The sequence below is a fragment of the Cheilinus undulatus genome, linkage group 2 (genome assembly GCF_018320785.1).
Source record: "Cheilinus undulatus linkage group 2, ASM1832078v1, whole genome shotgun sequence".
Lineage (NCBI taxonomy): Eukaryota > Metazoa > Chordata > Actinopteri > Labriformes > Labridae > Cheilinus > Cheilinus undulatus.
Genome location: NC_054866.1, coordinates 19,915,669 through 19,939,988, shown reverse-complemented (window position 1 = coordinate 19,939,988; position 24,320 = coordinate 19,915,669). Strand labels below are relative to the sequence as shown.

The 24,320-nt window shown below is 38.1% G+C and overlaps 1 protein-coding gene across 2 annotated transcripts in view; it reads right to left on the bottom strand.

Annotated features, from left to right (window-relative positions):
* Positions 1 to 24,320, bottom strand: part of brip1 (BRCA1 interacting helicase 1) — a 66,881-nt gene that overhangs the window by 7,313 nt on the left and 35,248 nt on the right. For both annotated transcript variants that reach the window (XM_041795811.1, XM_041795819.1), the window contains 2 exons: positions 15,733 to 15,892; positions 15,485 to 15,606 (listed from right to left, as the gene is read on the bottom strand). In XM_041795811.1, the coding sequence (XP_041651745.1) occupies positions 15,485 to 15,606; positions 15,733 to 15,892 (282 nt within the window). The remainder of the gene's footprint in view (positions 1 to 15,484; positions 15,607 to 15,732; positions 15,893 to 24,320) is intronic.

Here is a 24,320-nt window from a genome sequence, read left to right as displayed (position 1 = left end):
TGTACGCATGTCAAATAAGAAAGTACTGGTTGGATTAATCTTGGGTATAAAGGTGAAAATTAAGAAGATGACATATCTGGGACAAAGTAAAGCCCAAACAAATACAACTGAGGACCTAAAGGGGTCGGTTCTAACTGCCCCCGCAGACTGATATGTTCTGAAAGGGGAAAAGAGGGTCCAAACAGAGAATGGGGGGTGCGAGGGGGCAAACAAGGTGGTCTAGGTGACATGAAGCATCCCTGCACAGAAATGCCAGGAAAGCATCCATCCATTTGCATCTGTCGCTGCTGATTTTAGCACTAACCTTTCAGAATTGACAAGTGAAAAGTTCAGCTGGCGTCTGACGGGATGCCATGCAAGGCAGCCTGCTGAACGGGGCTTTAACTGCTTTTGACAGGTACCGTGTGTTCGCCCTGAGCCACCAAACACGGGGGCCGTGGCAGGTACAGCCTGCTCCCTCACGCGCATCACGCAATGCCACTGTGGCCTGTCTGGGCATAAACAAACAAGCAGAGTCACAGGAAATCCTAAATGTCGTTCCAAAGTTGGACTATGACTAATAACACCTTACCGAGAAGCATGCAAACAACAGAAAAAAAACCTGAAAATCTTATTATCTACATTTAGAGAATTTATGGGCTGTATCAAGAGATATTTAAATCACAGGTTTTATAAGTGCAAACACTATAGCAATGAAGAATGTCAGTGTGATGCAGCTCCTTCAGCCATGCCACAGGAAGTCTTGTTAACACTGCTGGCTTCATGGTGAGATGTTTGCCAAAGTATGAGACACCAGAGCAGTTAAAGAATCTACTTCTAAACCCTCAGCTCGAACAGAAAGGCCAGTAGCCTCAAGCCGACAGTGTCATCTAAATCCAATCACAGTCCACTTCAGGGTTCGAGCCATCACGTCCCCGCTCTGTGCCATGTCATAGTCCAATCCAACATGACAGGTTGCATATGTGAAAAAGCCAATTCTGGCTGCTAGCAAGTCTCGCAAATGTGCAAGAAACCACAAGCTAGAAGGGATTAGTTAAAATGTCAGGAGATCACTCGCTTGCTTTGGCCTTGTCCTCTACAGCTACCTGTTCATCCTTAAAAACATATATTTGACCAGTAGGCATGATTCGCAGCTGAGCGCATCTGTTTGAGCTACATTTTACGCAGGGTGTGTGTGTGTGGGTGTGTGTGTGTGTGTGGGGGTGTGTGCATGCGTCGGTGTCAGTGTGCACGCCCCTGGCAGTCCAGGACATCTTGTGCCTGTCACTGACATTGCTGAGCGCCTCATCTGCCACATAAGGCAGAGCTGACAGCTGAGTGGCTTCTCTTGAAAACAGTGTCCATGTGTGCGTGTTTGCTGCACACACACTCACAAGGACGTCTGACTATCACACTGCTGTCCAACATGCACGTGGAGCAACTAACACCAAAGCTACAAACTTAAGACAACTTATTCTTCCATAGTTTTCTTTAAGAGATACACTTACAGCTGACAAAAAGTAAAAATTAAGTTCCTTGATATGAGGGCAGATACTTACTTTTGCAAAAATCACAGCTTCTGAATGCTGCAGAACAGACCTAAGTTTAGAACCTGAATCAAGTCTCTCTTTAAATAATGTTTCAATCATCCCAGTCCTGTCACAGTTTTTCTGACACAAATCACGACTTTCCAAGACTTCTACAATTGAAGTCAACCTTCTCACAGGAAATCCCAAATATCTTGAAGTTTCTATCAATTTTGGGTGCGGGTGTAATTTCTATTAACTAAGAAATCTTGGTGACATTAATCTGCATTATTTCTAGATCAACCTAATCAGTAGAGGTATCTTTACTGCACCCTCCTGGTAGTCTGAAAGAACTTTAAAATTAACATGGCAAACCTTTGCAGCATAATTAACTGATCTAGTCTCATGTTGTACTGAAAAAGCCACTGAAGTAGAGCCAACTAGCATGCATCAGTCTATATTCACATAATTTCTGCAATCACAACACACAACAATTGCAATACAGAGCAACTTCTGATAATATCTGTTGTAGGGCTGACAGCTTCCACTGATTGGTCAATAGTTTGTTTGAAAAGCTTTTGTCCAACCAAGATCACCCTGGTTGGCGTTTTTTTGTAAATCAGTAAATTTGAAAATTCATGGATAACAATAATAATTATATTTTAGCATTAAAAATATCATTTCGGTTTAAGAGCTTCTACATATTGGTATATTAACCATTGCAGAAACATAAAAAATGATTTTGGTAATTATCAATGCTGTTAATTTAGGGCAGCTGTGGCATAAACCTTACTTTGGTTAGGGTTAGGGTGGTCTGATATATTTGTTAAGCACTGTACGTACTACAAAGTGCAACACAATTCTGATGGTTAGTTACATTTATTGAAGTTAAAAAGAAAGCAAATTAAATAATGAAATAAAATTAGGCTACAATTGTGTTTTAGGGATCCTCTCTCAGGAAGTGCCACTTCCTTATATTTGATTTTATTTACTTTCCAATTTGATGGTAAAGTAAAGGAACATTCAGTAATTTTAACATCCTCTACTGGGGTCCAGAACCCCCTAGTGGGGGCACCAAAGATCTCAGGAGGGGCAAGCCATTGTCTGCTCTGAGGTTGTCAAAATTAAATTTGTAAATATTAAGTAGAATCATGATAAAGCACTTAAACAGTTTTATTCAATGGACTTTTGGTATGAAAAACCTGTGAAGAGCCACTTGCTTAGGGTTTTATCAATTAAACAATTAAATGGCTGTTGATTTTTGGCAATATTATGTCGATATAATGTTTTTGTTTGGGTCTTGTGGGGACTCAGCTTGTCTTTGAAATGTGTAGGGGGGCTCCAAGGAAAATGAAAAACTGAAAAAAAAAAAAAAACTCGGAGGGTGATTGGATGAACATTCTGTCTGTCACATCTTTACGGGCCAATCAAAGAAACAAAACACGTGACATATAGTCGTTACTGAGGCTCACCACTACGGAGGAGTAAACTCCATAGAGAGCTGCATAACGCAACTGTTGACATGTCACTACACGACCTTTGTCATTTTTGAAAAGAAAACAACTCAATGATGTTCTATGTTTGTCTTTTAATGAAGAAATTTCATCAAGTTCTGATAAAACTGGCACTTTAGCAGCATCCATGCTAATGCCTTATGCCATAATTCAAACCAGTCTCTTGTTGCAGCTTGCATACGTCACAACTCAGCCGCACCCGAAAGTACTGCCCCTTGACGCTGATTGGTCCTGTCACTTTCTAACCGGTCCCAAACGGTTCAGATTGGAGCTTTGCAAGATGGATTTGCCAGTAAGAAACACGGAAACGGGCAAATCCATCTGCTTTGCAAGGTTACTGCTCTACTTCATGCAGGAGTGTTACCTTTCACATTCTAACAAGAAATAAATCTCTATCATTCACACAGTGGTCTAATGATGCCTTAAAGCTGAACTTTTACATTACAGGAATAAGATCAGTTTCTCAAAGGGTGTTCACTAAAAATTTTTTCAACCACATTTTTGTTTGCGAGTTGATCCACTGAAAAAATACCATATCTGGACCTGGAGAACACATTTTAAGGGCTGCTTCTGTGACCCGTTGAATCCTGGCTGTATGATGATGATGAACTCTAATCTATTTGCTCTCTGCCTCAGTCTCTGTTGGTGGCAATGACGTGTCTCTATTTGACTGGTATCTGATCAAAACGTTGTTTAATTGAATGCTTCAGGATGCTGAGGGCTTTTGAAAAATAAGCTATAACAAAGATGTGAGGGCACTGAATTTTGAATAAATAATAATTGAACGTATGACATGTGCATTTGGAAAAGAGAGAGAGGAAGCTCCAAAATGGGGCTTGGATCGTGGAGCCTGTCTTTGCTCTGTAAAACTGTCAAATCAGTAAATGAAGTTTATAAAATCCCCTGACATCTGCAGACACAAACTGACCGCTGTCTCATAGGAGTGAATCATGCAGGCAGTGCATAAACTTGGCGATGTGCATACTTTCAACCTGTGCAGTTTCTTTACTAGAGAAAGAAGAGAGAAAACTTTTTCTTTATTTAAACCTTTCATTTTACCACTTCACCGCTACAGTGTTAGCATAGTGCCATATTTAAAATAAAAATGCTGGTCGAGTGCCTGTCAACATCAATGCATCATCTTCTTTCTCTTCCTCCATGATTTTCACACCCTGTATCATTTTATCGCATGTTACGTCATAATAACAGCAAAAACAAGTGCACTGGGCCACACAGATAACCGTCCGTGCGAAACAGTATGATGTCCAAGCTTACAGCATTGGCATATATATACATGACTGATTTAAGCGAAGCCTCAAAGCAGATAATTTGCCCCATGGAATTTTTTGAATGGAGTCAAATTACGCTCCATCGCTCTACTTGGATCACCATCCTCTCCTCTCTCACTACCTCTACTACACTTTCTCTCTGTCTCATCTCTCTTTTTTTCCATAGTCTGACCGATTCAATTCTGGCTGGATGAGAGCTCATGGACCAACTAAACAACCAAACAATGGGAGGATGTCAGTCCAAATGATTTCACTGTTTATAATTTGACAATATGCGAAAAAACTGTGAGGCGTTTGCTTGTGTTAATATCTTATGTTACTGTCTGTGTTTTGGTACACAAAGTTGCCAGCATAGTGGTGTAATATAGACTGTGTAGCCTCCTCTGCTCTCTATTTGTAGGACATATCAACTTAACATTACTTTGGCATCTTCATGAGACATCCAAAGGGCTTGAAAATGTCTGAGTATCTGCCAATCTCTGAATTTGAATGGACCACTTTCTCTCTTTCTCACATTAAATCAATCTGTAATTCTTTTTAGAAGCCTCAATACTTTTTTTGATAGCATTAATTAATAAAATATTGTGTTGTTTGAAAAAATGGTATTGAAAAGTGTTAAAAAGTATTAAAAAGAATCAAAAGAATTAAAAAGAATAAAATAAAAAATATAAATATAATATAAATATATTATATATATAATATAAACTTAAAAGTATAGAAAAGTAACACAGCATAAAAAATTTTGATATCCTTAAGTGGGGGTCATGTACATCATTGTACAGCTCTCCTTTGATTGATAATTCAGCTGATGATATGTGTACAATGTCCAGACTGAGACTGGAGCATCTATCACCCACTCTTCTTTATGATTTCCATAAACTCTCCAACATTCCTCTGAAATCCCCTTTATCCATCCGTTTTACATGCTTGCAGGCCTTAAAATTAAACGTCTCTTGTGGTTGTCTTTAATAAAGGGCAGCAGCAAGAGGCTGACTGAGCCCGTCGTTAAATTTACAGCGATGCCTTATCAGTTGTAAGTGTCTTTTTATTGCTTGTTAAAGCCGCTTATTGTTTGACTCACTCACGCAGGACGTGACTGTTCACTGCAAACATGCTATTGGAAAAACTCAACATAAATGTAATTCCACCTTGGCAGGGCTTTCTCTGCAGAGGACTTTTCAAGTTCAACCTTTGATCTTTGTCACAATAACACAACAGGCCAGTAAAAAGCCATGCTATGTGCTTATGCTGGAGCGTCTGAGAGTTATGCCTGTCTGGGAATGCAGGCCGTGCAGGCATGTAAAGTGCTACAGCAGTTTAAATGGAGAGAAGCTGGGTGCATGCCTCTTATCCTAGCAATGGGGGGCTGCCATGCGAGTGTGGCGTAGAATGAATGAATTAATATGTCTGGGTCCATGTGTGCTCTTAAGAGAATGTGCACATGTTAGCAATAGTGCATGGAAGTGACAATGTAAGAACATGTCACGCATCTGTGTGTGAGCATGTGTGGGAACCAGAGAGCTAGTTTCAGCATAAGACATACGGTGTAAATATGATCAGGTGTTAATATAGAGCATTCATGCAGGTGAAAATGTCAAAGAACAGAAATGAACCCCAACATGTTAACAGAGTTATATAACAAAGCAGTGGAGCTACTGGTGTTAAAAATCAAAGGAGGGTTTCCTGTAGCTGCTCATGCAGATTACGCAGGAAGAAAATAACAGAAGTGCTATTTGAATTCATACAAGCCATGTATTTAATTTTGATTTAGTTCAACAAGCGATCAAAACTGACTGATCAAAATGAATATTTTCCTTGCAGAATAATTCTGAGGGACATACATTGTGATCATGTAGTCGAAATTGGAGCCATGTCTGTAGTTTGGTGATATTTTCACATAAAGGAGGAGCTTTTTCGGCCCGGTACAGTCCTTGCAACAGGTGAGTAGCAGGAAATATACATTAGAACAGACGGGTCGACAATGATACCCATGAGGAGCTTTTTAAAATGCTCGATTGATATCAGAGAGACCAATATTCAACAAAATAACATTAAATTATAATATCAAATTGTTGCTTTAATCTTTTTTAATCATTTTAATTTTTTTTAATTTAACATTTTAGACGATTTCCCGTGATACTCCATTTGGAATATCCATTTTGAAAATCTCTATTTGAGGTTTCATGTAGCCCTTGCACATGACCCATCAAACAGACTGTATAATCTAAAACAAATGGTATTAAAATGTTTTGTATTGGCAACTTCTTTACAGCGTCATTACTACTACTATTGTTTTATGTGTAATTGTGTTAGTCTGTCCAAATACCTCTGAGCTTCTGAACACATGATTAATGAACTGTAAAAAAAACGCCAGACCTAAATTTCACGAATATGTTGGCAATATTGACTGTTTTCCCTGTCACTGTAATCCCACTACATATCAACCTATTAACTTAGTAATCACCTTACTACCAGTGTTACTGTTAATCATCCAACTATCTGTACAATGAGAGCATGTAAAAAAGATAAAATAAAATATTAAGCATTCTTTTTTAATGCGGGCTCACACTCGCCAATTCAAGTGAATGACACATAAGCTAGAGTCCATGGAAGAGGGAGGGGAAAACGTCAGAGCAGTTCAAAGGGCAAAGGACATCTTGAGATGCGTGGAGAAATGAACATTACTTTCAATGCACAAAAGGACATGATTGTGACAGTGAAGTGTAAACTGTGCCAGGGCCAGAAACATTTCTCCATTGCCATGAACTCTGCATGAAACTTTTCCTGATACCTGCAAAAGCAGCATACTAACACAAAGCTAGAAGCTAAAGACCCCCAGGGCCTGAGTGAGGCTATATAGATAATGCATGATGCTGATACCCACCATGCAGCCAAAGCAAGATTATCAACAACAGCAACAGGTAACCACAAAAGCTGAGATAAATGGGCTAGTGGCAGCATATAGCATGGAGGAAATATTATCAACTGTTACCTTGTTCATGACATTTTTCTGTGAGGGGCTGTTTTGGTCTAATTTTCACAATTTAGCTGTCATCTTTGTTGGATGAAAGAGCAGAAATGGGAGGTCTTGTGTGTGTTCTTATTAGAATAAGGTTTGTGTTACACAGGGTTTCCACTACATGTAATTGATCGTGGCGCACCGCCACACCAAAATAAAAGCCACCATGCCTTCAGAATTATCTTTTTTTTCTTCAGATGTTAAAAATGTAAATTATATTGTATGAATGGATCCATATAAACATACAGTCTATATTTGCGCACATTTACGAATCATAATAGGACTGTGAAATTGTTATCATGAAATGTGACACTGCTCTGTAACTTAATTTTGAAAAATGAACACCGGAGTCGCAACTTCCTGTCTGTTGTCACACACAAACGGCTGATAAACTTCACTTTCATTTAGTTTAGTACATCCCTGATTATAATCCGATGATTAGCGGTAAACCTGTGTAGATATATTCATCATCAAGCATGAACAAACTAAAGTTAGCTTGTTGAATACGTGAGTGATAAATGTTTGTAAGTTATCATAATATGAATAACTTTTATAGGCTGAGGCTTACTTGAGGCTCCTCTGGGATGAAATAATTGCGAGAGGACGTAATAAAAGCAGAATCCCACTATAGGAGTCTTTCATTCAAATTATATCCCCAGGCTGTTGTCATTAGTATAATCTTAAAGTGTTTTTGTATGTTTGAAAGGAGGGAGGCAAAGTAAAAGCTTAAAAAATATCATTTTCATTTTTTTTTTTGTTTATTCTGTGGCATGTCCAAGTTATTTAATTTAACAGAACTAAAAAAATGTCTTTTTCTTTCAGTTTTCAGAATACAGACATTTAAACTCTTAACATTATTTTGACAGCTTTGGAATATCCATGTTCAATTTTTAGTTAAGGTACCCCAATGATATAATATTTGTAAAAGTCATGGTAATGTTACCATATTTTATGTTAAAATTTCTGGGGGTAGGCAAAGCCCTCCCCCACAGTTTCAAAAAATCCTGGAGGAAACCCTGAAACACATACAATTAGTTCTGCCTTGTAACATCACTTCTTGTGTTGACATTACTCACATTTTCTTACATATTTTACTACATGGAATAGTGCCATTACATTATATTACGCTAACATGGGAAGTATAAAGTTAAACATTGTATTTCTCATCAGCAATTAAGGAACAGAAGATCTCCATGGGTAATGAAAAAGTAATGTAACTAGTAGTGTAAGTAGTTACTTTAAGCTGTAACTAAGTAATGTAATGCATTACTATATTAGAAAGTAATTATTAGCCCTTTACAGTTACATTGTTATATTGCGGTATTACAACCCCCCTTTTCCCCCCCCAAAAAAAGACTGTGATGGCGTACTCAACCCATGTCTGAGCATAAGATCACAGAAAAATGTTTTTATAAGCTCTGTCTTCACTTTTTTTGTAACCACACCTGTAGCTTTAAGTTGCATTTCTGTCCTGCTGATGTGTGTTAAGCTGCTACTGACACTACCACATTTCCTGGTGTGGGCATTCACAATAAGCACTCAAGCAAAACATGAAATATGGCATACCATGGCATCAAACAGGTTTTGATGCCATGGTATGCCAGGCTTTTTACTAGAATCAAATTTAAGTTTGTTGTTCAGGCTTTGTGAAAATCATTTGTTTTACCAATCATTATAAAAAATAGAGATATATGTAACATATCACCATTTCGCTAAAAACATGGAGATATGATTATAAGTCCATATGACCCAGCCCTAATACCTGGGTAAGTTAGTCTGTCATTTGAATGCCATTACTAGTACTTCTTGTATTGACAACATAGATGTAGACAGCCATCATTATTTGAGTGTGATGCCTTTACTAGGTTCTCATCTCTGTATGTCAGGGTGCTGCAGAAATATCTATGCTAGTTTAGCATGCTACAAGAATTAGCTGCATGGCTTTTATAGTCATTAGTGTCAGTGTCCCCGTCCTCTAAGCAGTGTAATGGGGTTAGCTCAAAGACCTCTGCAGCCCCTGAGAGCCTCTCTGGGGGCCACACTGCACTGGAGATATGAAGAGGATGAGTGAAAAAGAAAGAAAGAAAGAAAGAAAGAGAGAAAGAAAAAAAGAGAGAAGGGAAGAAAGAAAGAAAGAAAGAAAGAAAGAAAGAAAGAAAGAAAGAAAGAAATTCCCTTATCATTTCCTTGCTAGATTACATCAGTTTTCACAGTTAACAATTCAAATTTAATACATTTTTTTATTTGAATCAGGAATATTTCTTGCATTAGTATGTTTATATTTTACCTGTTTGATGTAGGTCTAGGTATAATGGTCATGCTCTTGCACCATTTCAGAGCAGTCAGAAAATGCTAAAGTTATCATTTATTTGGAGTCAGGAAAAATATGCTGCAAATAAATGTAAGGTATAACATATGTAAAGCAACTGACAGTCATAAAACTGGAATTTATATCTATTTTTAAATATAATCTTTCACATAAAATAAAGACATTTTAATTCTCCACTCATCCTACAGTTTGCTGTCTCCACAATCTGAGCAAGCAAACTTTTAACATTTGGAAACTTTATGATGACCAAATAAAGGGCATCAGATAGCACCCATGTAGCTCTTATCTGTTCTGATTGTCGTGAAAAACTTTAAAACAAATGAAATGCACAAGCTTTTACTTTATAAACAATCCCTCTCCAGCAGAGCAGACACCTTACACAGATTCACTGACCACAGTGAGAAATAAGAGATACTAAGATTCTTCATAGTGAATCAAACCAGGACAGAGTAGTTAACAGACATCTAGTTCTTCTCTGTGCAACCTGTAGATGATTTCAAAATGCAAGTAGTCCTTCATGAATGTGAATGTAAATGTAATTCTAAGTGAACTAGCTACTGCTATAACATTATACTACACATAAGTTTTCAGATTGTTATTGTAAAAGCTATCAAATATATAAGATCTGTATAATGTTGAGATTATCTGATGAAGTCAAGTTTCTTCATCAGAAAATGTCTAAAGTTTGTAATCCAACAATCTCTGCTGCTTTAAGAGGCACCAGGCAGCAACAGACACTGCATTGTCAAGGATGCTTCCAACCTTGCCTGCTGCATTTGTATATACTTATCACACTTCGTGCTGTGAGGTCATCACAATATCGAAGAATGCAAATGCAGATTACACCCCATCCCTGCTGTAACCACATTTGATAATTCCGAAGAAAGGCTAATAAGAAGTGAACCACAACACCAATCCTTATTATCAGTTACTTATATTTTGTTGTGTTCCAATGGTTTATGAATCCAAATTCATAAGCCTGGTGTGACTTTAGAGGCAGAACAAAATCAAATTTTCTGCAGTCCTCATCACCAGCCTTCCCTGATTCAACTGCACAATTATGATGAGCTTTGGCAGGAGACAGCGAGCTCTCAAAGGAGCTCAGCACTTGTAGCAAATAAACAAAGGTTGTTGATGTGAGCACAGAATCTGTCATTAGAAATTCAGTCTCTTCACGCTCGGTCAGCTCCACCTTCTCCCTAACTAGCTCTGGCTCCTTCAATCCTCCCCCCTGGTGTTCTGCTCAATCCACACAGCTCCTGTTTTATTCTGCATCAGGCACATTATTTTACAAGTTTTATGCAATGGAGTTACAGCGAAACATCCCTTTCATGACACTGTAGTCTGACTTTAATAAGAAGTTTTTCTCTCATGTGTTTAGCCTTGCAGCAGATTTCTAAATCACGTTTTATCATACTGACTGGATGTAGAATCAGGGGGAATTTTTGTAAGAAATGTGTGCAATTAGTTGACTCAACAGTTAAATAAAGTCATCCTCAATAGTCAGCTCTGTAATTACAAGTTGATTCAATGTTTGTATAAATGTAGGCCCACTGTATTGGTTCAATGTTGTGTTTGCAGATTTTCAAGTTCATATCACAATGTCATGACTGACACACAGCTGTTGGCTGCATGTAACAATCAATCATGGACATATGTAAGTAACATAACAGCAATGAAAAACAAATTTCAATGCTTACATTTTTTTGATTGTCTCGTCACATCCCCTATAAACCATCACATAAGTCAACCTCTCTACCACAGGATGTTATTAAACTTCTCTTAACTAATATCCTATAGTATAGAAATGAGATGACTTATGACGCTGGCAATAAAAAAAAGGCAGAGACTTGTGTGAAATGATCTTTGGTGATTTAGTATTACTTCATTTATGAAGTGCTTTTCATTGGCCACTAAAAAGGTAAATGTGGGTATACAGGTGTAACTGTTGGCCAATCTGTTTTGTAAACCAGACTCTTGGGCATCATTCAGCTGTGTTAAATAACCTCTGTTCCATTTAGACCCTTTTTTGAAAATTTTCCTACCTGGCTAAAGAATCTGAATTAAATTCTTCATGCAGTTTACAGGTTAAGTAGTCAATAAGATTCCTGTTTTGGTTCAAATACCAATGATGTACCTGTGGACCAGGAATGTTACCTCAATAAACCAAAACTCATCTTAACAACAACATGTTAGTTTGTTGCAATTTTCTTTTTTTTTTTAAAGATTTATTTTTGGGCCTTTTCATTCCTTTATTTGATAGAGGAAGGACAGTGGATAGACTCGGAAATGGGGAAGAGAATGGGGAGAGACATGTGGTAAGGGGCCACAGGCCAGATTCGAACCCGGGCCGCCCGCGTACATGGGTAGCGCCTTAAACCACTCAACCATCTGCGCTCCCAGTTTGTTGCAATTTTCTGTCGTCCCAAATGCTCAACCGAAGGTGAGAGGTTTATCAATGGTCTGAAATATAAACTGTATTTTTAGTTTGGAAAAAGACTCAATTATTTGCTCACAGCTGGCCCTGATAATTGGCAAACAAGTAAATAACACAATGATATTTATTGTTGTCCACTGCAGAGCAGACTCAGATTTGGCGTGATTTGTTGAAGGAGGGGTTTTGCTTTTAAATTATGACCATGAATCTCAAAAATCAACTTTTGTTGAGTTTCAAAACCTTCAACATTCTTTCTTCTCTCTGTCCTCTCTTTGTTCTTATAAAAGTCTGATATCTCTCATGATTACTTTATCTCTTAATGTCAAAAAGATTTGTTCTATGAATATAATTTCAGAAAATAGAAAATAATAGATTTTTAAAGTACTTAAATCAAAGTGCTGTTAATGGCTTTAAAAAGTAACACCAATTTTTTAAATCTAAAAATAATCTAACTAAAATTTTGAGAAAAAGAGACAACTGTTGCAAAAATTTAATGGATTTGATGGTTTGGACAACAAATAAGGTACCATTTACACTTTCTTCATTTTTTTTTCTTGCTTCTGTCTCGGTACAAAGGGAGAGAACAAGGACTTTATGGTGGTGCTTGAATCTCTTGAATTGTTCAAACATATTTCATGAAAAACAATTTCCCTATGAGAACAAGGAAAGGAACAGTCAAGTCCAGCACGGAAGAATTACCTTCTTCACAGCCATACATTGGATCATCTACTTGTACTAAAACACAAAGTAAAAGACACAAATGTGGATAGGAATAAGGATCAACATCCTGAGAGCTGACGGTGGTGAAGCTGACAGCTTTGGCTAAGGTGAAAGGGTCTGGGAAGCTTCAATCAGCCACACGTCTCCACACACTGACAGATCAGGTTAGTGAAAGCTCCGTTGTGCCCTGACAAGAGGACGTGGAGGAGTAAAGGGGAGGAGAGATGGGAGGCGGGGGAGAGAGTCAAACTTAAAGGTCAACTTTATCTGCTAAGGACGGGGCAAACACAGCAACATCGCTTTGGGATTTTTTTTTACGGATCACCAAAAAGAGATGCTCTTATTTGGCATGCATTTGAGTGTGTGAGTGGGTGTGTGCATGAGTATATCTGAAAGGTATATTTTTGTGCTCATGGTATCCTAAGTTAAGGTTTTTGGCCAGAACAATGAATATGCAAATATTTCACAGTATCAACAATAAAACAATGCCAGTGGAGTTAGCAGTGTAATTCTGACAACAGGGATATTTACAATATATTTTAATATTTATTGATAATAATTACATCTGATGACAGATTTGTGAATGTTTTTTTTTCACTAACAAAGCTGACCAGGGTACAACCTCAGGTCAAGTCAGGAATGGGTTTCAATTTCTCAGTCAGTTACTTTTTGAACTGACTGGCCAGAGAGGATGTTGTCTGGGATTTCTCTGAGGTCTGAGGCTTACAGGTGTGTTCACATAAGCTTTTGAGTTCAGGGGTACATCTGTAGTCCTTTAGGTTCAAAAGGGTCCTAACTGAGTTAGATAAGAGCTGTATGAATTCTCTTAAAAAGAAGGAAAGAAGCTCCATTGCTTCCTTTATTTTCTCCTTTAGCATACGATATGCTAGACCATCCTTTACAAAAAGAGATTAAACATGACCCACAATTCCTTGCGCCAAATTCATGTAAAGTGACACACCACTCAGCCTTTCATGAAAACAAGCAATCAAAATGATCATTGTATATTTGAATGTCATCTTCACTGAATTAAACAATAATTTTCATTTAATCAAACTTATTATTCATACTGATGAATATGAGAGGAGAAACGGATGAGTGGAAGACTATTTTTGAAAATAAAACTAACTTATTTCACCAATGAGATTTTCTTCTATTTTTCTTTTATCCGACATCCAATCAATCTAATAATAACAAATTTAAACTGCGCTAGTGACACTTATTTAAAATATTTAAAATTCAAGTGATGAAAATTAATCACTGACAATCAAAGAAAAGTTTCTGATGTTTTAAAGATATTTAAGATTCTATGAAAGCAATTGGTGTTTTTCTGTAATAATTGATATAAAATAAGATAAAAAAATATTTAGCTGTGACAATGGAGTGTTTATCTGAAGTTGTAAGAACTGTATATGTTACTTATGAGATGAATGTAAGCAAAACCAGTGTATAGAAATAATGGTATTAGTAGTTTAGAAACTAGGAAAAATAAAATTAGAGCAAGATGGTTTTATTACACAAATACAGCAAAAAGGGAATTAAAAATCAGTCTTGAAATATTACTTTATATCAAACGAGTTTCAATTAGGGTCTTTTATTTCTTTTTTTTTTTGATTTTGGATTTTTGCCAATACCCAATATATGCTGATATTTACAGATTTATTTGAGCCGATATCCATACAGATATTTAAATGTTTTACACAATTTAAGGTTTAAGGAAAACACCTTTTCTTAAAACACACTTTAAGATTTAAAGAATGAGGAGAAATAAAGAAAAAGATCTCAACTTAAATAGGTCTGTTGGTCCAGCCTAAAACTCCACTAATTTATTAGTATATCAGGCAAAATTTTACAGTCAATGTATGCCGACATTCACGGCCAGAACATCGTATGTAAATATTGGAAGAAATTTTGATATCTGCCGATATACCGATATCAGGTTGATAATATTGTGTATATAAAACCTTCAGATGTTCAGACTGACTTAAAGCTGCTTTGTTCTAAAAGGGCCTTTCATAACCTGTGAAACCTTTATGAGTACATATACATCCCTGAGATTTTCATGTTTCTTCATTACACAACTCAGAAATAAATAGATTTTAGTCAATCATTATAATTTTTACACAGTAGTCCCAAGTCACATCCATCACATTTGCCTTATCTATCCCTATTCTCTTATCAACACTTTTCCTTGATGCAGGAAAAGTTTTCATTGAGGTCAAAGAAAATGGATAGGATAGGATAGGAAAGAATTTCTTTTTTACCTTTTTGATGGCCAGCAGATGATTGCTATTGGACTGTGCTGTTTCAGTGGGAGTGTTTAAAAATCAATAAACACAGGCTGTTGGTTTTGAACAATGCGTCTAATGTAGTGAACTGTATCTGATGTTTTGCAAAACAGTTTGTGCAGTGCAAAACGTGTGTGGCTGAAAACTGTGTAATCTGAGCTGACAGTTTGCTCCATGAGGGTCAGGTTTTTATTACAGTGTATAATTTTTTTTTATTTGGTGTGTAAGGAATTGTAAAAAGCTGGAAAGTGCATGGCATGGCATGGCATGGCTTGGTTTGGTATGGTATGGTATGTAAAGTCCTATCATATGGTATCGCATCATATCAAATCTCTGTAAGAGTCTGGGCAGAATATCTAGAGAATATTTTTAATTGTATTCACCTGGAGGTCTTTGATGTTTGGGAAGGGAATTCCAATAGTAACCACGGCTCTAGCGTTGTCGTCTGTAAAGTCTAGTCCTTCACTCACTTTTCCTCTACAGACAGCAATCAGCAGTGCACCATCTAAAAACAAATACACACAAAAAGCATTAAACAACATCATAAATAAAGAATGTATACTGTCATTGTCAACTATCTTAGATTAAACTGTATTGGCCCAATTTTGATTGTGCATGTTACAGCTCTCACCTCTTTCCTCACAATACTTGATGGCATCGTAGTACATCTGGAGCAGTTCATCAAAATCCCCTTTTCCTCCTCCACGAGGCTCTGTGATAACAGTTTTCTTCAGTTCCAGCTTCTCCCAAAGACCTGTGTTGGTCCACCTGTCTCTCAGTTTGTCCAGCATCTGACCAAGTCAAAGAAGGATTCATGTCATAATTGAGAAAGTCAGCCTCGGTGTTGCTCGAAAAAGTAGAAGTCAGCAGCACAGGATTGGAATCCTGAGGACACACTGAGTGAGATGTAGATTTTCTGCCTGACACACGGAAGATAGTTGTTTATTTGGCAAACATTTGCTGTTGTGCCTGTCTCTTTATGTGTTCATGTTTCTTATATGTTTGTATATGTAGCTGCTATTAGTCTGTTGTAAACTTCTTTAGCAGCTTCATTAGTTGCAGAAAGGTCTAACCAGTGGTGTAGCAGTCACAGAAAATAAACATTCGTATGGCATTCGTGCTGTACTATAGCATGGGCAGCTGCACTGCTCTGATAGACTAGAGTGGGAGTAATTTACTCTGCAGTGCAACTTGCCAGCAGATCGCAGTGCGGCGGCTGTATGTGGAAATTGGAGATAAAGCAGATGGAAGTCGAAGAGTTGAAGACTTTTGCAGTTACTGTATGTGTTTTTGTAATCTTTTGGAGGATTCTGAAGCATTGTAGGAAAGGTTACAAATAAGGACAAGTCCAGCTAATAATTTATGGGGAAAGGTATCTTCACAAAATTCGGAACTGAATGCCGAGCAACTTTGAGTAATCACACTGCAACACATAAGGAAGCTTTTGCAGCGTGAAACATTAAGTTTGCAGCAAAGAACAGAGAGCATCCAGCTGCCAGATGTTTGATGTCCTGAAACAGCAAAGATTTCATTTCTGTAGTAGCTCCATCTGAAAGCTGATGGGTTTAACCCCCCTCTGTAATAAAATCACTGTTCCTGCACTATTGTTGGTGCAAAAAGTCAGCAGCTCTCAGGGGAAGCACATTGATCTAAAAGCCCTCATCCTAGCATGGCTCCACTGTCTGTGCTGTGCAGATTATATCCTTGAATAAGCATGGCTTCACAATCAAAGAGCAGCTCCAGTGGATTGGAAACGTGTTAGAAGGGTCAAGTAGAAGTTCTTCTCAGAGTCAGCAGAAACTTCGCAACATGGGGAAAGTGACAAACAGTGAAGCCTGAGCCAAGTGCAGATGGTGCCACCAGATGGAGGGAAGGTGGTAGTATTCAAGAGTATACATTTTCTGTTAACCAGCATGAAATCAAGCTTTAGAAACAAACATTTTCTCTGTAGGTTTTGTGCAGAACAGAGAACATCAAAAGCAGACAGCGAAATGAGACTGTATGAGCGCATTGATATTTCCTTGCATGCCACAGTGAGAGTGGTGAAATGAAGCATGGGGAGGATTTCGTCAGGTTGTTGCCTCCTAAAGCAAGTGAGGGTGGGACGTTTGCATCAATAAATCATGTCACATTCCCTAAATATGCAGTGTTACATTGACAAGGACCCCCCTTACGTGCATTCTCAACTCAGTAAACTGTTTTTCCTTCATTTGCTTTCCAGCGTAATCCTAAGCGCAGGATGAATAATTCATGTTATGTACTTTAGGAAGATCTACCACTAAACAAAACAGCCATTATCTGCCAGGCTGCACTTAGAAAGGAGCTGAATCCATGAGGCAAAAGAGCAGAAATGATAAAATGAGTTTTTTTATTTTTGATAAATTTGCAAACATTTCTAAAAAACTTTTTTTTACATTGTCATTATTGGGTGTTGTGTATAGAATTTTGAGGAAAAAAATGAATTTATTCTATTTGGTATGGGGCTGTGATATAACAAAATGTGGAAAAAGTGAAGCGCTGTGAATACTTTCCGGATGCACTGTATATGACACCTTTAGAACTTTATTCATATCATGCTCACCTTTTTTGTTCTTCACAATATAAGATCCAAATCAGCTAGGCAGCCTATAGTGATTGACCAGCAGTATGCCTGATCAGAGAGACTTTTTTCTTTGATGGCCTATTTGGTCATCATTGAGTCTATATTCAGGACTATAATGAAGCTATAATTCCTGGTTCTGGCCTCATTCTCTTTAAAACTGAAAAATGAGGAAGCTTTATGGAGGAGAAGCAAAATGTCTTCAAGAACCTCAATCAAGTCCAGTTGCCCCCTTGACAAGGTTTAGACCATGACCTGGATACATGAGAACCTACACAGACATGGCTACCAGAGGCTATATGCAGCAGTCCAGCTTTGTATGTATGGACTTGAGTCAGAGCCAGATGATAACTACACTTTCTACATAAGTGAAACAACACAAATGTGACTTTGTATGCAGACTCAAAGGTAACTCACTAAGCTGATCACATGTTGAGCTCAACAGAGCAACATTATTTTAGTGGCTCCTATGCTTCCTAAAGAAACAATGATGGACCTTCAAAATAGTTGAGATCACAGGCTACAGGTTCTTTGCAGATGACGTCACACAGCAGTGGTTCAGCATAGAGAAACACTATCAAAAATGCCATGTTTTGAGCAGTTTACTACTAGGAAAAGCATTCAATGTGCAAAAATATAATCATTCTTGATTCTTAACCAATTTTTGTGTCCTGAAAGCATTGAAATCTTCAGGCGAAACAAAGTTGAAAGTAAAACTCGACAGAAGCCTGGACGAGTGGCGTCACACAATGCTTGCGCATGGTCAAGTTCCACAAAGTGGTCCGGTTTAGTTCAGTGCAGTTTAGCACATTAAACACTGATCTTGCCCGAGTTTCCTAAGCTGATGTCTGTCCTCTCTTGGTGGAGAGAGGTCAAAGACTTCCTAAAAAGGGCAAAAAGGGGTGGTTCTGCTCCTGGACCCAACGAGATTCAACATAAAGTGTACAAGTACTGTTAGTGACTATGGAGGAGACTCTGGAATTGCCCACCAGATGAGTGGCTCATTGCAGGGGGATGCTTTATCCCAAAAGAGGAAAACTCGTCATGCATGAAGCAGTTTCAGACCATCTCACTTCTTAATGTGGAGGGGGAGGTATTCTTTGGAATTCTGGCAAACAGACTTACAAACTTCCCGTTGAGCAACAAGTACATTGATTTTTCAGTTCAGAAAGGGGGAGTTCCAGAAGTTTCAGGTTGCATTTAGCATACAAATGTCTTCTCAAAAATAACTAAGGATGCAAAGTGCAATCAAGGAGACTTGACAGTCCTGTGGCTTGATATACCAAAAGCGTACAGAACTGTCCCTCACAGACTGGGGGAACTCAAACTACAGGCATACCACGTCCTACAGAAAGTCCAGCACCTTCTGCAGGAGGACGTTAACCGCTTCAGGATGTGATTTATCTGTGGGGATTTCACTGACACTTGGAAACAGTTGGAAAAAGTCATTGTCACTGAATGTACAGTCTCAGTGATCCTGAGAATGGTGGAAAAGCCAAGGAGAGGGGCAGTTCTGGCAAGTGGCATCCAGCAGGCTCTAGTCAAGGCATTCATGGATGATCTGGCAATAACTGCAAGATCAGTCCCAGGAGGCAGATGGCTGCTGGAAGATCTATGCAGGATCATCAAGGGCGCCAGGATGGAATTCAAGCCATCAAAGTCAAGAAGCCTTGTCCTGAGGAAAGGGCGTGTCCAGGACCGCTTTTGGTTTAGGATTGGTGAGGTGCTGATCCCGACAGTAAGCAAAAGACCATTAAGAGCCTGGCAAAGTGGTTCAGTGCTTGGTTATTATAAATATGTTATATGTTACAATAAACTGATTCTTAAATAATTATTTGGTTATTTATTTGTTAAATCTTCCAGATGTCAGACTCATTTGCATGTGGGGAGGCCTTTTTAACAGCATAGGTAAACTTTACATATAATACTGGTCTGTGAAACAGTCTTAAAGTTGCTCCTGATGTGGCAGGTAGGCAAAAAAGTTAATTTCTAACCTGGCCCTGTGTGAAAAAGTAATTGCCCCTGTTGTTAAATCATGAGTTAACTGTGATTAACCACAGTTTTTGGAAACCTGAGTTCAATTTTCCTGGCCACACCCAGGCCTGATTACTGCCAGATTTGCTGAATGAAGAAATGACTTAAATAGAAGCTGTCAGACAAAGGGAAGTGGACTACAAGATCTCAAAAAGAAACACATCATGCCACGATCCAAAGAAATTAAAGAACAAATGAGAAACACTGACTGACGAGACAAAAGCTGAACTTTCTGGACGGTGTTTGGCCTGTTACATCTGGAGTAAAAATAACAGCATTTGATAAAAAAACATCATGCCAACAGTCAAACACAGTGTTGGCAGTGTGATGGTCTGGGGCTGCTTTGCTGTTTCAGGACCTGGACCACTTGCTGTGATTGATGGAACAATAAATTCTGATGTCTACCAGAAAATTCTGAAGGTGAACGTCCGGCCATCAGTCCGTGCTTCAAGCGCTCTTGGGTTATGCAGCAGGACAATGACGCAAAACATACCAGCAAGTCTACCTCTAAATGGCTCAAAATAAACAAAATTAAGGTTTTGGAGTGGCCAAGTCAAAGTCTGGACTTAAATCCAATTGAGATATTATGGTGTGACCTTAAACGCGCAGTGTTAAAACAGTTCTGCAAAGAAGAGTGGGCCAAAACTCCTCCACAGCGATGCAAAAGACTCATCAACAGTTATCACAAACACTTGATTTCAGTTATTGCAGCCAAGGGTGGCACAACCATTTGTTAGGATCAGGGGGGCAATCACTTTTTCACAGAGGGTCAGATAGGTTTGGATTTTTTCCCCCCTTAAAAAATTTAATTATCATTCAGACACTGCATCTTTTTATTTACTTGGGTTGTCTTTGTGAAATATAAAAATTGGTTTGATGATCTGAAACATTTAAGTGTGATAAATATGCAAAAACTCAGGAATCAGAAAGGGGGCTTATACTTTGTCACGGCACTGTATGTATGGTGCACAACAACACAACACATGCCTTTAAACTGGTAATGACAATGTTTCATAAAACATTCTGTGGCAGAATTTATCAACGCATCACTGATACTGGTTTAGTATCACCATGGTTCAACACCACCATTACATCAAACAGGTTTTAATATCACTTGATTTTTACTAGACTCAAATTTAAGTTTGTTAATCAGGCTTTGTAACAATCATTTGTTTTTTCATTATCAAAAAAATGAGATATGATTGTAAGTCCATAAGGCCCAGTCCTAATACCTGGGTAAGTTAGTCTGTTATTTGAAGTCACAGGACTGTTGTGACACAAACGGCAAATCTGCAAGTGTGAAGTGTTTTACTGTGCAGTCATATGTGTCTTTAGCACCTTCAGCAAATGCTTTCAGCCATGGTGAGTGTAAGAAATTACAGACACAAAAATTACATACATGAGCAGCTTCATGAATAATTCAGGGTCAACATCTGACAGAGACGTGGTGTTTAGTGGGCAGACTGGGCCGGGCTACAATACTTCCATCTAATGGCTCACTTCACACATGTATAACTCAGTATAATTAACAGATTTTAAATATGAAAAGCCCAGATTGCAGTTATCATCACCCTGACAATTTCTCACTGGAAGAGCTAAGATAGAAACAAATGTTTTTTTCAGCAACAAAGCTTTAATGTTTGCTTTATTAACTGAAAACTGAGTAAAAAAATGAAGTGGTCAACAGTAGTAATAATAAGTTAGGATTTTTTAAGCTTAAATCATATGCTTGTCTTGGTCTCTCTAATGTGCAAACACATTCTTCTTTCTAGTATTTTAAAAGAGAATGAGTGACAAAGTTCTTCTTATCCCAGTTTACTTCTACTCTCTAATTTGAGAGAAAGATTACCTAGAAAAGGACCTTGGCAATTGATAAATGAAAAATATTCTTTAATTGCAGCTGTATTTAGAGTAGCTGTTGTTCAAATATTATGAACATACAATTACAAACATTATTTGAAGAGATTATATTTTTAGAAGTGAAGCGCAGTAGCCTTTACTTTCTGTCACATTTACACATTGTCAGTTTAGACCTGCTTTCAACATGAACCATAAACCCATTTGTCCTCAAAAGACAGAAAAGTTGTGAGGTGAAAGTAAATTTATTTGTTGCCCACCGCTTTTAGACTTTAACAAGACATCCTAACGGAGCACAGTTGGGATTCCCAGGCATCATAAATGGGAATGAGCAGTATTTAGCACATAAGAGGGCACAACAAAGTGTGAATTATTTATTGCCCTTTCTAGGCATGGTAGGTGCAATGTTCAGCCTCTGCCAGTGACACGGTAAAGTGGGCCAGGCCTCTGCCAATTGGGACAGGGTGGTGAAACAAGTAGCTAGAAGCAGTGAACTGTAGTCTTTCTCGCACTTTTACACTTCCCCTCTCACTATCTCCCCATCTTTCACTTCCACCGCATCCGGCCTCTCTTTCTCTATCTCCTTCCCCTTGTCCCCGGTGTCAGTGAGCTGTGTGGCGACACATCGCAGCTTCTCTACTGCCTGCTGAATTATGGAAGGGGTCTGGAGGCGACGGCATTAATGAAACATGCAGCCAGGAGCCACATTTCGCAGTGGCGAGGGGAGACGTGTTGTTGCAGTGTAAATTATTCAGCCCCAAAATATCACAGCAACCATCACGCCAAGACGGGTGGCAAGAAGCCACCTGCCACCTCTGGCCTGCCACCCTTCCCCTGTCGTCTGCTCTACACATCCCAGCCACACCGCCGGTGACAACAGAGCACTGCAGAAACACTGCAGCTGTCCAGAGAAGAAGACAGACACTGAGGGGGCTAATTGTTTTCCTTTGACTGAAATAAGCTAAGAAATGACCAGAATACAAAGTTCTTATTTCTACTGAGTGGAAATATGCCTGTTATTTTTGTAAAAAGGCCATCTCTCATTACAATTAGTCTCTATTTTAATAAAATAGTGGTATGTGTTCATGAAATCACGACTCTCTTCATCTGATTAAACTGCTACACACCGTCTAAATGGCACCAATACATTGCCAAGGTTTCAGGACCACTAACTTTTGCATCTTTATGAAACTCCAAAAAGAACCTGAGAAACATCAAAAATTGCCAGCCTGTGGAACTGAACAGACCACCACTGTTCTCTTTTCAGCTTGTGGCAGCTTTAGGCTGGCCACAAACTAGACGATTTTCAAATCTCTAACCACTTTAAAAATGTAGGAAACCACATAGATAGGGAAAAATTCAAACAATTTTTCATCTTATTATCCTCTTAGCACACACATTAGATGACTCAGCCGGACTGTGAGACCACTCAGACCACACACCTGCCGATCTGCCAGCGACCTCATGTGATCATGTGATTTTAGAAGAAGTGGTATGCGTTACAGGTACAGCAAAAATCATAAAAAAAGGAAAAAAATCTAGACGAAATCCTGGTTGGAATAAAGGTACAGTTGTGTTTATGCTTGTGACTGCTGAAAGCATGTCTGATCTGGCTGGTGATGCTGCCTGGCCTGCTCACTCTCATTGGTTGTTGTGGGTACTCCATCATAGGCACCTAGATGCTTAACATTTATGTTTCAGGATCTGGGAGTCTATGACCGGATTTGGAACAGTAAACAATTGTTTTGGCACTTTTTGGTACAGCTGTAGTATCAGAAAGTGAATCTTAAAAAAAAAACATGGTTTCAGAAAGTATTGAAAAGTACAGAAGGGTTGTAAATTCTCTTGACCTTAATTGGCAATCTGAATGAAGTGAACTACTGTATTTCCCGTTTGTAGTGTTTAGTATTTTATGCAACTTAAATCATCCATTTAGTGTAAACTGCATATTCATACTGCACCTATGAGCTCCTCAAACAACAAGAATTGAAAATAAGAAACACTATAGTAACAAAATAACTTTGCACAACATCAGTGTCATGCTTTGTGACAAAACTTTATAAAATTGCAGGGAAAAATGCTTCATACAATACAGATGACAATATCCTTCATAAAATTTACTGTAAATAAATCCCATGAAAACCAACACTTGTTATTCTGTCACTAATTACACTACATTGCCTTGGTATTATAACTAGAAAACCCATTGAGGAAAATGTTAACTTTTAAACTCATGTTTGATTGTTTTTTCAGATTTATTTTGGGGCTTTCGCCTTTATTAGAGAGATAGGACTGTGAAAGTTCAGCAGTTATTCATCTGGAAATCAAACATTACAAAATAATACAGTTTGCAATATTTTGAAGAGCCATAAAATTGCTGTCTTTCTTTGAAACTGTCTCATGAGTATTAGGGTTGTCAGGATATCATAATATTAAACTTAAATATACGATTGAAACTCAAAGGATATCTACACAAGTGCCCACAATTAATCTAATCACAATGTCATGCTGTCCAATTACATAACTGCATAAAAGGCAGGAATTAATTTTGCATTAAATAGTACTTGCAAGGTTTAATAAAATACATCGACACCGTCCTAAAATATTGGCTTAAGTCATATTTTCAAGTTTTTCAGGAGACAGAATAAACTGAATCAAATCTAGAGTGAATCATATTTTTTAACCATTCTACACAAAAAGGTTATGACAACAGATGACTATTGACATAC